Below are 16,082 nucleotides of genomic sequence, written 5' to 3'. Positions count from 1 at the left end.
AGGGAGGTGTTCTGGGGCACCTGCGTGGCTCAGTCATTTGAGTGTCTGACTCTTGGTTTTGTCTCGGGTCATGATCTCACAGTTTTGTGGGATCGAGCCCCGTGTTGGACTCTGCCCTGGCAGCGTGGAGCCTGCTTGGGAGTGTCTCTCTCCCTCTCTCTGCCATTCCCCCACTCACACTGTCTCTGTTTATCTCAAAAAATTAAATTAAAAAAAAGGAGGGAGGTGTTCTGACAGTGAAAAATGCAAGCTCATTTTGGAAAGAGGTCTTCTTATACTGGTAGAGAGGTACTACTACCAAGGCAGGCCATTATTTCTCAAGCAAGCAAAATCTAACTTGATGTTGCCACCCTACTAGCTTCTTAGCAAGTTTCTCATTCAACAGAGATTGGTTGGGTCCTTCTGGGTGCCAGGCACTGGGGATTCATATGAAAACATAACAGACAAGGCTTCTGCCTTCCTGGAACTAACATTCTAATGAAGAAGAGGTAATGAACAATAAACATAATAAAGAAAAATCACATAGTGGGTTAGAAAGTGATTGGTATGATGAGGAAAAGGAAAGCTAGAACCAGGGGAAAGAGACTGTTAGGTGGAGAGCAGGGTAGGTCAGGCTGCAGAACTAAATAGGATTCTCATTAAGATGAGATCTGAGCAGATTTGCAGGAGATGAGACAATCGGCCATGTGGAGATGCAGACAGAGGGAACCCATGTGCCATTGCCCAAGGGAGGACACCCCTGGCATGCCCAAGGGTCGGCAGGAAGAGCACTGTGGTCTAAGTGAGGCAGGGAGGCAGAAGCTAGGCCACACAGGGCGTCCTAGCCTTTGGAACAACCTGGGCCTTTTTTTTTTTAGCCCAAGTGAAATTGGGAACCATCATAGCATCTTGGACCAACAATGGGTATGATCTGATTTACCATTTAAAGGGATCATCCTAGCTGCTAAAAGTTTCCTTTTCTCTGCTGGTGTTCTATGAAGACCAATGTTAAAGGAGTTGTTTTGTAACCTCTGAGTTATCCTGTTGCCTTTGCATGCCAACAGCCATCAATTGAATGTCTACGGAACTTAAAGTGACAGAAAAAAAAAAAAAAAAAGTGGAACCTAAGTGTTTGAAAGAGGAAGCTCATTCAGCCTCTCTCACACCTATGGACTCCCAGCAGGTACTCCCAGAATTCCACCACTGGTGCTGCCTGAATTCAAGGAACCTTCAAAACAGATGTGGTACAAATAAAGAACAGCCCCCCTGCTTTGATGATTGATCATGTAATCCAGTTACAACCACAGTCTATGCTTTTATGAGGACTTTCACCCTAAAAAAGAGGAAAAGATGAATATTGGCTGTAGATTTTTTTTTATTACATCCATCGTCTAGAAAATGCATCTATATACATGAACTGCAAAAGCATCTAAGTAACTGTTAAACTTCTGACACCTCGTATTGGAACTGCTTCCCCTGATTATCCAGATCATCTCAAAACCCAAATTAAATAAACAACTGAAAAGTCAAACACAACATGGAGTACAAAGGCCCATTGGCATGTTGGCTTAGTGAAAGAAGCAGTGGTAGAGAGTTGACGTAACCTAATCCTCACCACACCCTTCCTAGTCAGGTACTATCATCATCTCCATCATAGAGCCCAGGAAACTGAGGAACAGAGCAGCTATGTAATTTGCCTGAGATCATACATCTGATAGGAGAGAGAGAGTGAACCTGAGCCATCTGCCTCCAGAGTCTGTGCCTTTCACCATTCCCTTCTGGCTGGCTCTCTGTACCAAGTCTTTGATGGCAAATGTGACTCCTCAGTGGGTTCCTTCAGGCCTCTCCGTGGATGCTTCCAGAGGAGCAGGAATTATAATATGATTAGCCTGGCCCTGGGTGTCCTGGACACACACACAGACCAAGGACAGGTGGTTGCCATGAAGGAGGAATGTGCATGTGGGGAGGCAGGGTCCCTGTCAACCACAAAAATCAGATGATGTTCCAGAATAGAATATTTGAAATCGAGATTGTCTATAGAATCTTCTCCTGTGCTAGCAGCCACCCACATCTTCCCTGAAGCGCATTCCTGCTCAGTCTCAACCACCGCTGTCCTGGTTCTCTGTGAGGTCCAGGTGGGGCTGCAGCCTCAGGGTCAGAGTGTCATGAGAACTTCGGGAATGCTCCAGGCTTGGAGGGCAGCAAACTCTGCTCTTCCACAGGCTGCATTTCCCTCTCACTCTCCCCTCCTCCCTTCTCCTTCACCTCTTCTGTCTTCTCCCCTCCTTATCTCCCCATCTTCCTCTGCCTCCCTCCCTCCTTTCTTTGTCCTCTTTCCTCATCCATTCCCCTGTGCTCTGGGGAGCAGAAAGGAAGGGGGATTTAGTAAGATAACAGTTGCATTTTCCTCTGCTCCCCACCTCAACTTCAAGGTCTGGGAGAGCCAAACAAAGCAACTTACATTTAGGATTAAGTTGGGCTGAACATTTGAAAGAGGAGTTAATTTTATGTAGGATTTCTAAGAGTTTCTGAAGTTACCAGCATAATAGGGGCTGGAATTTCCTGTGTCATACAGGGAGGAGAAAATAGTGCCTTCCTAAGGCCTCTTAAAGTGAATAGAAGGAGAGCTAGCCAGAGGGGGTTGCCCAAGGTAGAGATGAGGTGAGGCTGATAAGCCTCATTTGACATTCTTCTCCATTCTCCACCAATATCCCAAATTTAATTTAGAAATAGACACCGATACTGAAAAGACTACCATCTGCTCAAAATAAATGCACCAGGACATCTTGTGATTTAGGATTCTGCAAACCAAAGTTAGGAGTTTTGTTCCACATTCTCACAAATGTACAGCCCTGTGTTCCTTCTGGATATTCTTTTGTTTTATACCATGCCTAGGTGCTATTGCCATCTGGGTGGGTTTCTATTTAAGGCTAATGTAATGCCAGGCTTTGCATTATCTCAAATTCACCTTTCCTCAAACTGAGCTCGCCTCTTGCCATTCCTGGCTTAGCCTGGTTCCAGATAACGTATTTCTGGGGCTCAAAGGATATGAAGGAGAAGACTGTGGCGTGCAGTTAGAGTTTAATGAAGTGGTACTTTCAACACAAGCCAGTGGAATTTTTGTTCCATCAAAGAAGCAGCTTGTTGAGGAGCATCTGTAGGTCTTGGATATGTGCAGAATTTAAGTGCCTCCTTTAATCCATGGAAGGGGCCTTGATGACCATCTATTCCACCCCCATTTAGTATATGAGGAAATCAGGGATTCCCACATAGGTCTTGTGACTTGCCAAGTTGTTGGAGTTTTATATCCATCATTTATATAATTTCTCAACTCCTCAGATTGGCTTACAAGGTCCTTTAGGACCTGACCCCAGTCCCACTGCTGCCTACACTCCCCACACCTTTACTTAGCATGACTTAACAACATTGTTTTGCTGGAGAAACATGTATTATGTCAGTAAGCTGGACTCCAGCCATATCGAACTTGAGTGAGCCTGGCTCTACCCACCACTGGGCTCTGGTACGCATTCTCGCTCCTCCTTAGAGCACGTCACCCACCTACACACCCATGATGCTTGCTTTCCCTAGTTAAGTTCTCATCCTTCTGGTTCTCAGCTTCAATGTCATTTCATACACGGAGGCTTCCCTGACTTCCTGTTCCTCCCAGCAGTCCAGGTTAGATGTTTCTGCCTCCATTCCCTTTGTACCCGGTATACTCACTCATTCCCATTCTCTCACGTCATTTTAAGATTGGTCTAATTTTCTGTCTCTTGCTTTTGGTTGTCATGGGCAGGGCCCATGTTTGTGTTGCTCACCATCATATTTCCAGAACATGGCTGAGTGCCTGGAATACAGTAGATGTTCAAAAAAGACTGAGTGGATGGAGGGATGACAAGAAGGGAGGGAGAGAGCAGCAGACATTGAATCACTAGATTAAAAGAAAACAACCCTCAGCTAATCTCAGGGGTTGTTCCTCGTGCTTGCTGAGCTGGACTAAAATTCAGTTTCGGCTTAGATTTATTGATGGCCTGCTCTCTAGCCTCTCTACTCTCTCGTTTCACCTACAAGATCCTATCTTATTCAACAACAACCACCTATGAGGCAGGAATTTTTACCCACCCTTTGCAGAGATGGAAACTGGGGCTCAGTACGGGAAATATGGATGGCTGGGTGGTGCTTGGCCACCATGGCTGTGGTGTTCCCACTTTCCCTTTCCCTGCCAACCCCACCCCAGAGCCCCCCCACGCTATGATCATCAACCCAGCCTGGGCTTTTGCTCTCCCAGCTAGTGAAATTACATTCATGGTAAAGTGCTCCTCTGGATGGTGTTATTTTGGCTTCACTTGCTGCTCTAGCTGGCCAGTGTTATTTCTGGCTGATTTATATTTTCCCTTATGTAAGTAAAGGGGGCAGGATTGCTCCAATAAAATTTTATATGTGTTTCCTGCAAATGGGTAGCACAGTTGACATATCAAAGGAACTGTGAGCTAGGATAATCATTTTGCTCACAGAGCTCTCAGCTCTTGCTCTGCGGCCCCCACCCTTCACCACCCTCTCCTGACACAATTACTCTGAGATGGGGAGACATCTTTCTAGCCACACCTTCATGTTAAAAACGCCTCAGCCAGCTAACACCAACTAGAGAAGAGTTGATGGCAATTACAGGAATATTAGCTACACGAAGTTCTCTTTAAATAGCATTTTTTTTTCCTGACAGAAGCCAAGACATTTGAAATCTGGCTTGGCATTCCATCCATAATTACCCTCATTGCACCCCTCCCCTAAATAATTCCCAAAGTGATATGAGTGAGGGTGACATTGCAGCTGAGTTTATATTTTCTTTTCTTTCTGTTTTAGCCAGTGTCCCAGCCATACTATTTTCTCCCCCTCATGCACATAAGTGCGTTAGACTTCTGCTTAATAGCTGTTCTGAGGGAACAATATGACTTGGCAGACTGGCTGTTGCTTCTGCTCCACACTGTGGGACAAGAGAATAGAGACAGCCTGTGTCTTTGTGAAAACTCTGAGGTATGTTGTCCCCATCATCTTAGACTCCAATGAGGGGATGTCATCAGACTCATCGTCCTTCGTTTCCTCTGCTCCAGAGAAGCCCCCAAATCCATAGATTCTAGATGTTGCCTGTATGATCATGAGTGTTTAGGTGAGCAATATTCCAAAACCCACAGTTACAAATGAATCCAATTAACAGACATGTATTGTCTTTATAAAGGAATATGCCATTATAATCCAATAGGCTTGAAAAATGATTTATATTTCTGGTACTTTTAAAATATGATTTGATATACAGACATTTTATTTATTTATAACTTTTCGGGAACATGCCCATTACATAAAGTGAGGGGAGCTCGGCTTTGACGTGTAGATTTATTTCTGCCTCCTTTAGGAATGTGTTCCATTTTATACTCTAAAAAATACAATGCTTCCAACCTGCCTCGCTTTTTGAGTGTTCTCTGCAGCCATTTAAAAAAAATGACTGTTGTGCATATTTTTGAAATGCGAAAAATTATCTCATTGAGTTCCCACTGTATTGAATAGCATATAGAAACCAGGGAGGGTTGACTTCTGTACCTCTGATTTGGCTTTGCTCTGGGTCGGTTCAGGTTCTCTCTGAATGTGTGGATCTCCTTGAACTCAGAGAGCTTGACAGAACTGAAGAGCTTAAAGCTGCAGGACCTGAGGAAGTAGGGTTCTGAGACAGACCCCTCTGTTTCCTAGGAGAGCCTCTGCCTTTGTCTGGCTCTGGCCTCAACCAAGATGACCTGATCCTGATGGAGATAGTGACCCTTGTGCAGCCTCCTTGGAGACCGCCTATAACAGTGCTTCCCAAACTTGCATTTATAATCACTGGGGAGTTGTTAAAACAGTTTCCTGGGCTTTACCCCTAGGGATTCTGATTCACTGGGTCAGGGTTGGCCCTGGGAACTTGCATTTCTAGCCAGCTTACAGGTGATACCCATGCTGCTGGTGTGGGCACCACACTTTGAGAACCACTACTCTTAAGAGGTTAAGGCCAGCCTTGCTGGGGGTGCGGGGAAGGGTCCGTGGGCTCTGCTGAGCACAGGTGGGTCTTGAGTACATTTGGTGTTGGGGAGAGGATTGTAGGGGAAAAGGGTAAAAGTCACCCAGTTACATTCTACCTCTTTCAGCTTTATTTGGCATACTTATGGAATCACGATTTTAACTTTCCACATTTGCCACTGTTTTATGTGATTTGCGTTTAAAAGGAATGCTCATGGGCCAGTTATCTAGGAACTAGGGAGGTTGTGTTACTCCTGGATTACACTGAATACTGGTCATTTCTTAAAACTGCTTTTTTTGAACTGTAATTTACATACCATAAAAACCAGCCACTGTAAAAGAATGGTTCAAGGATTTCTGGTAAATTTATATTGTGCAATTAACACTATAGTCCAGTGTTAGAACATTTCCATTATCCTAGAAAGCTCCCTCAAAATCTGGTGCTTTTGATGGCTTATGAATTATGTTAACTACATATTCAAGTACCTTTCCAATGAATAATACTTTTAAAAACCCTCTATATGTTTGCATTGTTTTAGAACCAATAAATAGGTCAAAGGCCTCCTGTTTTATTTGTCATTGGTTAGTCTTCTCGGAGAAGTCTGTATGTCACTTGTCTAAAATGAAATAATTCAGCCAGTGAGTATTATAGCATCTACTATGCCAAGCATTGCTTTGCTGTATCTTAAAATAATGCTTTATAATGTACTTCTTATGGTTTAAGACTATTCCCTAAAAGTTTATCCTAATTCAACAGCCATTGTGTGCCAGGCAGCACAGTACAGGATGTAAAGATGATTAATACATGGTCCTATCTCCAAGAGGCTCACAACTCTAGGAGGTGACACAAAATTGCAAACTAATAAACAGAGTAAGAGTTGCTAATGACATCTCCTATTACACATCTTAGACTAGTGGCAGGGGAAATGAGCAGCATTAAATGCTATCATTTTTGTGGCATATACTCATTGACTTTTCTTGCTCCAGAAATTGGTTTCACTGCCCCAGCTGAACTGTGCCATCCAAACATGTTGTCTTATGAGGGCCTTATAGGAGACAAAACCTTTTCCAGAGAAAACACTGTAAGCAGAGCATCCCAGTAAAAGGATACAATTTTAACAATGATGGACCCGACAGTGATACATCATCTGATGGTCTGTGTTTCATGGTGAGAATCAAGAATGGACTTAGTCCACAAACACCTTCCTATGCTGCATTAGGTATTTTGGAGCACATTGAAGAAGGAATTTCTTCTCTCACTAAGAAGACAGGACTTAAACATACCAAGAATTAAAGCAGATGTGCAAAGGAGTATATGGTAAAGTTCTAAATTAAATGTGAGCCATGCCAAAACATCTAGCCATACCAAAACATCTAGGGAAACTAGGTGTGCCTCTCCCCAAGCAGGACTGCCGGATGTTAAGTTTACATTAGAAGCAGGAAGAGCACAGGGGGCATTACAGAATGTTGGGTTACACAAGCCAAGTGCCATTGTAAGGACATGGCAGCAAATTGGGGGAGGGGGCTTTCTTTCCCCTCATAAACTTGGACTAGACTACCATTTATTTATCTGTATTAACTAAACTTCTCAGATTAGCTGGATACAAAATAAATCAGCTGGATCATAATGAAGTGGAGAAGACCCACAGTTTATTAGTTGTATCACTATATTTACTATTGTTCACTTTTTTTTTTTTTTAAGCTTTCTCCATTTATGACAGAAAAACAAGGCACTTGATTTCCTTGGAATGCTATGGATAATCTTTGGTGTGACCATGAAATGATGTTACTTGAGAAGAAAAATGGGCATAGAGCTAAAAAAAAAAAAAAAAAAAAAAAAAAAGTTTCAACGTTAACAATTTCACAATTTTTTTTTCCAAAATCCAATTTTTTCCCTAATTTTCCATACTTATGAATTAGGTATAATTATATATATATATATATATATATATATATATATATATATATATATACTGTCCCATAAAATATACCCCAGGTATGAAGAACATGGCAGAAGGGTCTTGTCACCCTTTTCCCTTTCTTTGGAGGCCACTATGGGTGAGACCGTGTGTGTGCCCAGTGCCTGGTAGGGCAGTGTGCCTGTTCTTCCCTCGACCTAACAACCTCTGGTTTTGAACATTAGGCTGGTCAGAGAACAATGTCAATCCTCCTCCTACTCCATGGCCAGCACCACAGGCAAGCAGTCCAAATGACAACAGCCCTGCAATGAAAGGTAATATAGTGTTTTATTCCCTGGAAATGACAATTGCCTTCCTTTCAACTAGCCTAACACTATTTTCTGTCTTTTCTTTACTAATTTTATTTGAGCACCTAGGGTACAAAGCATGGGCTACAAGGGTGGAGAGTTTTACATGATCCTAGGAATTATGTTCTTTTATTCTGGCCCAGTGTCCCAACTAATAATTCCCCTTATTAAACCAAAGGAGGAGGAACCAAATAACCTCTCCCCATGTGATTGTGTGCTGACCAAGATTGAATGGTTCCAGCAAGGTAGGAAAGGCCAGTGAAGTTTGCTGTCTTTTACTGAAACTACCATTGCCTCCACCTAACAAAGAGCCAGGTTTACTTAGCTGTCAGAGGAGGGCCTTTCAAGCTTGTGGGACTGTTCTTTTCTGAGACAGGTCCCCAAAGAGAACCTGTGCTTGACTGAAGATCTCTGTATTTGCAGCTGTCTCTCCCTTTGGTCATCAGCCACTTTCCGTGTTAACCACAGGAAGTTGCAGGGAGTGTCTTTATCATCCAGAAGCATTCCCAGGATGTTCTTGTAGGTATTGTGCAAACAGTTGCACCTGGTTTCCCAAACTCTGGCAGTAGAGGTCTAGGGAAGGTGAGGGCTGCACCAAAGTACAGTCACCTGACTCCTCCTAGCAAGGCCACAGCTACCCTCTGAGGCCGCCCTACACCTTTGGGAGGTTAGGAGGAAAAGAGGAAGTGGATGTAGTGATGTAGTGTATTTTTGCTGGAGATCTCTTTAAGAGATCTTGATATTCCCTATCAAGAATCGAGATGGCTAATCCTCTTTAAATCAGTCTTGCCCCATACAGTTTGCTGTGTGGACTCCTACATGACTAAACGTTGAGTTGGTTACTCCCTTTTTAAAAATTATTCCCCACTCCACTCCCCAGCCAACCTATATTGAGATCTCTTTGGTCTCAGTTTATCGTATCAAACTAAGCCAAGTGTTCTGCAGGTTGATTGTACATGGAGATCAATTAATGTTACACAATAACTTGCCTCTTGCCAGTGAGCATTGCTTGTAGTCATTTTATCTCTGTAATGGATGTGTTGATTATCTCATGATAAAGTAATATACCTATGAGAGATTATGGGGAAAAACAAAAGACAGGAATCAGAACTATACCATGATTGGCACCTTATCTTAACATTTCAGTGCCATTTTCGTGAAAAGACCAAAGGCCTTGTTGCTGTAGGATAAGCCCATAACCACTGTCCTGTTCCTCTGGCATAACCTTGTGGCAGCCTGTCCCACCAGTATTTTCTGAGACTCTTCCAGCCAGATGGCAAGCACATTCCTTGTTGCTCTCAGCTAGAAGGATAACCTGTCAGACGTTTTCTTCGTGCTTTTGATACTCCCACCTGTTGGGGAAGGGGAAAAAAGCCTGGGTCGTCCAAGCCAATGAACTTCGATCCTCATGTGGAATGATTTATATAAAGAGGCCCCAACTTGTGTAGAAATCACTTGCATGAGGCACTCTTTTGAAAATACTCTCCTCATCTGGAAAATAATTTGGCTCTGTAATTGTGGCATTCGGGAAGTTAGGGCAGGTGGTTCAGTTAAAGAACAGTTGAAGGGAGCATCCATAGATGGTGAAGTGGGAGGGGTGTGAGGGGGGAGGAAGGGAGGCATGTCAAAGGCCTCCTCCCTCTAACAGGAGATGGTGGATGAGGGCAGTGACCCTGAGAAAGGAGAAACCCTCCTCTCAGCCTGATGCTCTAAAGCCTGAAAAGAGTGACCATCATACTTCCCTTGACCCAGCAGATTCAAAAAGATTGCTCCAGTGGACACTGGAAGGCACCATGCATCCTCAGCCATTCATTCGATTTCTGAAATCACAGTGATATTTCCTACTTGTGTTGAAGCAGCACCGTCTGAAGTTTTAGGCAACTTGTTGGGCCGTGCCATCCGCTGGGATGGGGATGCAGGTGTGGATTAACACTGGGCTTGTTCTTCACTGAGCTTCAGGCCATGGTTTAGAAATGTTTCTCCGATAGCCAACAGGGATATGTGGAATCCCCTAGCTAGTTTTAGAGACAGAGTGTAATAGGATTCGTCTGACTGAGCAGTATCCTCCCTTTTCCAGATGAGCCTGGACCCACCTGTATGCAGCATGGCAGAGGTGGGCCTTTGGAAGGTACGTGTATTCATGTTGCCTGTTCTCTCCCCAGAACCTGCCAAGGCTGCCTCCTCAGACCTGACTGCCTGGTTCAGCCTCTTTGCTGACCTCGACCCACTGTCAAATCCTGATGCTATTGGGAAAACCGATAAAGAACATGAATTGCTCAATGCATGAGTCTGCAGCCTCTCGGAGGGAGCCCTCGTGCCACTCCTCGGCCACACACCTGGGGACACGCAGACGTATGAAGTGATCAGTATGCTGTTTTCATATTTACGTGCCATTTTAATAAAATGAAAGGGTCAGAGGCCCTGTTTATATTGGTATAATTATTTACTCTTATTTGGTATAAAGGGTTTGAATGTATTCTCTATGTGGATCTAACAATACACGATTGTCTAGGAGCAATTTTCCGGCTGGCCGCTCTCCTGCTGACGTCCACATTATGGCTGCTGATGTGTCACTGGGCTACTGTGAGATCCAAGTTCAAATCATCAACCTATTCTGTGTTAGGTTGCAGTAACGAGTCCTATAGCCTAAGAGGCGGCGGGAGGCTAGCAAAGCTTAAATGCCTCCTCATGTACTCCCTGCCTTTGTTGCCCTCGTAAGGGGGCTGCAGGAAGACTTCCCCTTCTTGCCAAGCCACCTTCCAATGAGCTCTGGATGAAGCCCCAGCCAACCAAAGACACTGTCCCTCAGCCCTTGTGTGGTGGGGTGTGTGTTCTCACATGGGCTGAGGAGCTGGGCTGGTCTCACTGCACAAACCTTTCTTATGGAAAGCAGCCATATCTGCAGATGCCAGTGTCTCCTCTTGTCTTCTCTGTGGCTGGAATTCAAAAGCATGTATTTCTGGAGTCCTTTGTGATATTAACTGTTTTTTTTTTTTTTAATTAAATGGCAGAGATATTTGACATGCAAAAACACATTAAGAGAGTCTGTTGTGGGGACTCAGTGGGGAGGTACCATGGACATTGAGGCTGGAGAGGGACAGATGAGGAGAACAAAGACGAGCCCCAACTGCATGAAACTACTGACGAGATCCCATGCATCCCACATACAGTGCAGGAGAGGAAGGCATGGACTTTTGTTGGCTTGGGGAGAGATAGGAGCAAGTTTTGCATGTGGGCATGTAAGTGGTTCAGACACTTCACGGGTGTTGAGTCCCCAGGGCTGGCACCTCTCCTCCCCTCCCTGTGTCACCTGTGGTATGCTGAGAGGCCACACACCCCTGTCAGTGAGCCAGTGGCCCTGAGAGGAGTAGCGTTGATGATTATCCTGGAATTGGTCCTCTCTGCCCAGCTGGGCTCTGCTGCATTCTTGTAGCCTCAGTCTCTGGCTTTGGAAGGGTCTCCTTTGGCCACTTCCCCCAACACAGGAATGCGGCTTCTTGGCTCTGCAGTGTGCCCTCAGGGAAGGACCTGGTCCAGCAGTAGCCACTGTCCTCTGCAAGATGGCCCTGGGGGACTGGAAGGCATCTTCCTCCTCCTCCTCCTCCACTGCTCAAGAAGAGACCTGAAGGCGAAAGGGGGCCGGGACTCAGCGTGTTCTGTGGCTGGAGCAGCTCTGCTCATGTCTTGGCCGGCATAAACTGTCCACAGAGTCTCATTTGTAAGAATCTCATTTGGTGACTTTTCAGCCTGGCATGCATGGTCTTTGAGGATACAGGGATACAGCCCTAGGCTCTCCCCTCTCCGCTCCACACAGCCTCCCCGCCTCATCCCACACATACACAGAAAAGCTTGCTGCACCAGAAGCCCTCCCTCTCCATGCTGGGCCTGTGCATTTGCTGCACACTCCCCCTGGGATGCCCCTGTCCCCTTACCCCTGGCTGCCATCACACCCCTACCCGCCCCTCAGATCGCACTTCCTTCAAGCATAGCCCACAGTTTTCCTAGGAGGAACCACCCCTCATCTCCTGCCTGCCCTTCCCCCGTTTCATGATAAGCACACCCTTGGTGCTCTGCCTGGCCCCTGAGGCCTATTTGTAGGCATCTCCCTCTGCCCCAAGGTGTTGCAACCCCAGAGAAGGGGGTTCCTGTTTCCCCAAATCTTCTGTGTCTCCCTAGTAATAAGCACCCTGGAGTCACCTTGTGAGCACGGGATTAATGATTCCTGAGTGGAGCTGCCCTGTGTGGAACGTAGATTAAGGACTCGTTTCCTCCTGGGTCACGTGTGTTCGCAGCCGTGAGAGCCCCACAGCAACCGCAGTAAGGAGACGAAGCAGAGAAGCAGGAGGGTAGACTTGCTCCATCCAGGCTGGGGGCTCAGGGAACTAGCTTGCTGGGTACTGGGTGGGGGTGAAGGGGTGTGGGGTTCTTCTCAGTTGAATGGATCATTTTAGTTGCATTTTAAAGTTGATCTGTGGGTGAAGGGCAGAGGATGATTGTGGTAGTTGAACAGGCTTCGCTACAAGTGAAAGGACAGAATTGCACATGGAGGCATTTTCTCTCTGAATTTTCTTTACATTTTTGTTAAAAAAAAAAAAAAAAAAAAATTCAATTCCCATTCCCATCTGCAATCCACTTGGCCAGGCCCTTGATCCCTCTTGATAGGCGTGTTTTGATCCTGGCTCGCACAAAGCCCCCTCGGCCACCTCTCTAGTTTAAGGAGAAGCAGCTGCTGGCTTATTCTCTTTTAAGCGGCCTGTGTGCCGCCCAGCCAGGGGGCTTCCTTGGGGGCCCACCTCGAGGCCCCTCGCCAGCCGCCTGTGGAAGGACTGTCTCTGGTGTGAAGAAGACAAAGGTGCCCCACCCCCTTCACGCCCTGTCTCACTTCTCCCTCATTTTCATTCCTTGTCTCCAGGCCAGTCTGAACCACAATTGCACTGGAACCCTCAGAGAAATTCAGAAAGCACCTGCTCCTTGAAAACTTTCCTGCAGTTTTAGGTGGTCTGCAAGTGCCCCTTCCCTTCTCGAGCTGCCCCAGCCAATATATAAAGAATATTCAAATGTAAGGGAGGGAGCCAGAAACATTTCTCTTTCCTCTTTTCTTTTTCTCCCAGCTGGCATGGGCTTTGGTGCACTTTATAGATTCCTTGCCTTCAAAATGTAATTTTAGAAATGTCAGGTTGATTTTGAGCTGTGTGAGAGTGAGAAAAGCATCCGTCAGCTTCAGAATTAGAAAGGCACCAACTTAGAACTTTTTGTTGGAGGCTTATGCCCAAGAAAACGTGGTCTGCTCAAAGTTGGCATCCCCAGGAGGCGTGAGTTGCCAGTGGGCATGTAGACGGGCTCACCATCATGCTGTGGCAGGTGTTTACATTGGGTGTGGGGCCAGGGCTGAGGCCCCCGAGGGGCCGTGTGAGGCTGCCTGGCCATTTGGGTCAAGATGCTTTCTGCCCATGCTTCACCTCCAGGAGCCCGCCAGCTGAGCTCCATGCTTCCCTTTCTCAGCTACCACTGCCGAGAGAGACGCCTCCTCAGGGGCCGACCCTGGCAGTGGCTCACGGCTAACAATTGGCACTATTGATTTTCCCAGTATGTCAAAGTGCATCTGTCTTTGTGATCAACTGGTGTCCTCCAGACAGGCCATGGCAGTTAATCCTTTGATTCAGACCATCTCTAGTCCTCTGATTGGCACCACACACAGTGCAGTGATGCAGGTCTCTTCAGCTTTGTTGGAAAATAGACTTCATCTTGGAGCCAACTCCAGTGATTGGCATTGGCTGCCAAGAATTCTACACTGAGAAGAATTCTGATAAATGAGTGATGTTTGTGATAAGTATGGGGCAGGGGTGGTGGCAACAGTGCTGTGTGTTTCCCAACACTGCATTAACCCATGTCTTTCATGGGGCTTTTGGAATTGACAAAGACGAGACGACGACTACTTACTACTACTCTCCTCCTCCTCCTCCTCCTCCTCCTCAAATTAAAAAAACAAAACAAAAAACAAAGATTCTGGAACTCCTAGAAAGGGGCATATATGGATGAGAAAAGCAGAAATCTCCAAAAAACCCCACATAATTACTGAACCCTAATCTAATTCATCTCAGACTTATTTAAACAACAACAAAAAAAAAATGAGGGTGGATTTATTTGCTCAGGTAACTGAAAGGTCCAGGCACATGCTTCAGGCACAGCTGGATCTAGAGGTCAGGTAGTGTTCTCGGCAATTCCCCTGTCTTTAGCTCCCAGCTTTGATTCTCTCTGTGTTCCTTCATCCTAACAGACTTCTCATAAGGAGGAAACATGGCCACCAGTATCTCCAGCCAAAGTCTTGGAATTGAGCGTGCTTTGGATCCTATGCCCAGTCTCCAGTCAGCCACTGGGATCAAGGTGGGTGGGGATGGGAAATAGGCTATATCCCCAGCTTCTCATGTGCCTGTCCCTGGAACCTGACTCTTAAGGACTGGGATGGAGAAAGGATGGTTCCTCAAAGGAAGGCTGTGCTGCTAATACCAGAGGAATAGGGAATAGATCCTGGGCAGGAAAATGCGGTGGTGATCCACTCCAGATTCCATCGGAATGACCTTGAGGACACAGGGGGTATGGAGCAAGGTGGCTGAAAGAACTGGAATGTTTTCCAGAAGTCCGTTGTGAGGCCACTGCCAGCCCTGGGACTAGAAGGCTTGGTGTTCTAGGCAGCCCAGTGAGGATGCCTATGTGTGGCTCTCCTATAGCTGACTTCCAGGAAGTCAGAAGGGACCACAGAGCTCTCTGCATCCAACCTGCTGATATCCAGATGAGAAAACCAAGGGACATATAAGAAAAACTATAATTTAGTGAGAAACCGGGATTAGAACCCACATTGTCTAACTGCTGGGCCAATGCTTCTTTTTCTTCAAGGTGCTTGCTAGAAACTTAGAGCTGAAGAAAGGAATTCAAAGACACAGAATTCCTTTAAGAACCCCTATCTTTTCTCTCCTCCCAACTTTTTATCTCTGTCTCTCCCCCCCCCCACTTTTTTGGCCAATTATTTGACATCTTTGGGAGATGCACTTCCAGACAGTAGTGTAGGGCAGATGTTAAGAGTTTGGGTTCTGAAGCTGGAGAAATCTGTGGCCAAGCCTCCCAAGTTGAGGCTTCGCCAGCTGTAACTACAAACCCTCTGCACTTGTTTCGTCGTCTTCTGTAGTAGCATCACCTGCCTCATGGAGTCATTACGAGGACTGAGTTGATGCCCCCAAAATGTAGCCCTGCACTTGCACACTGCAGCACACAGGGGAGCCACTATGTCACGGAAGTTCACTCGCTTGGTATAGGATGCTGAAGTAGGAGTGGGAAGCTGCTCTCTCCCCATGACCTTCCATGAGACTCTCCAAGCCCCATCTTCTGTTCCCATCACTTACTAATTTGCTCCTAAGTATCACGGGAATGGAGGAAGGTGTTAGGTAGGAAGGGACTAGAAAGTCTAATAAATAAGTTGCCCCTGATTTTTCCATAAACTTGGATAGAATTCTGTGCGGAGACCAGGAGAAATGAAGTGGGTTCTCCTGCCAGTCAGAAAGGACATGCTGCAAAACTTGTCAAACTTAATGGTATTTTTAAAATGAACCATTACCTAGAGCACTGACCACCATCCCAAGAAACTGGGATGCGGAGCAACTAGAACTCTTACACACTGTTGAGGGGAAAGCAGAGTGGGACCAGTTTGGAAAAGTTTGGCAGTTTAACATCAGGTTAAATACACACTTACCTACCATACAACCTGGCGATGCCACGCTTAGGAATTCACCCTAGAGAAGAAAAG

The 16,082-nt window shown here is 45.8% G+C and overlaps 1 protein-coding gene across 24 annotated transcripts in view; it reads left to right on the top strand.

Annotated features, from left to right (window-relative positions):
* Positions 1-10,723, top strand: part of ICA1 (islet cell autoantigen 1) — a 148,930-nt gene extending 138,207 nt beyond the window's left edge. For 16 of the 24 annotated variants that reach the window (XM_049641516.1, XM_049641515.1, XM_049641535.1 and 13 more), the window contains 2 exons: positions 8,162-8,251; positions 10,447-10,723. In XM_049641516.1, the coding sequence (XP_049497473.1) occupies positions 8,162-8,251; positions 10,447-10,571 (215 nt within the window). In that variant the 3' untranslated portion in view covers positions 10,572-10,723. Of the gene's footprint in view, positions 1-857; positions 1,516-7,005; positions 7,187-8,161; positions 8,252-10,446 lie in introns of those variants that run through there. The other 8 variants (XR_007460002.1, XR_007460003.1, XM_049641540.1 and 5 more) reach the window with 4 other exon arrangements.
* Positions 10,724-16,082: the final 5,359 nt, after the last annotated feature.

The sequence above is a fragment of the Panthera uncia genome, chromosome A2 (genome assembly GCF_023721935.1).
Source record: "Panthera uncia isolate 11264 chromosome A2, Puncia_PCG_1.0, whole genome shotgun sequence".
Taxonomy (NCBI): Eukaryota; Metazoa; Chordata; class Mammalia; order Carnivora; family Felidae; genus Panthera; species Panthera uncia.
Note: the sequence above shows the minus strand (reverse complement) of the source record. Positions and strands in the feature narration are given on the sequence as shown.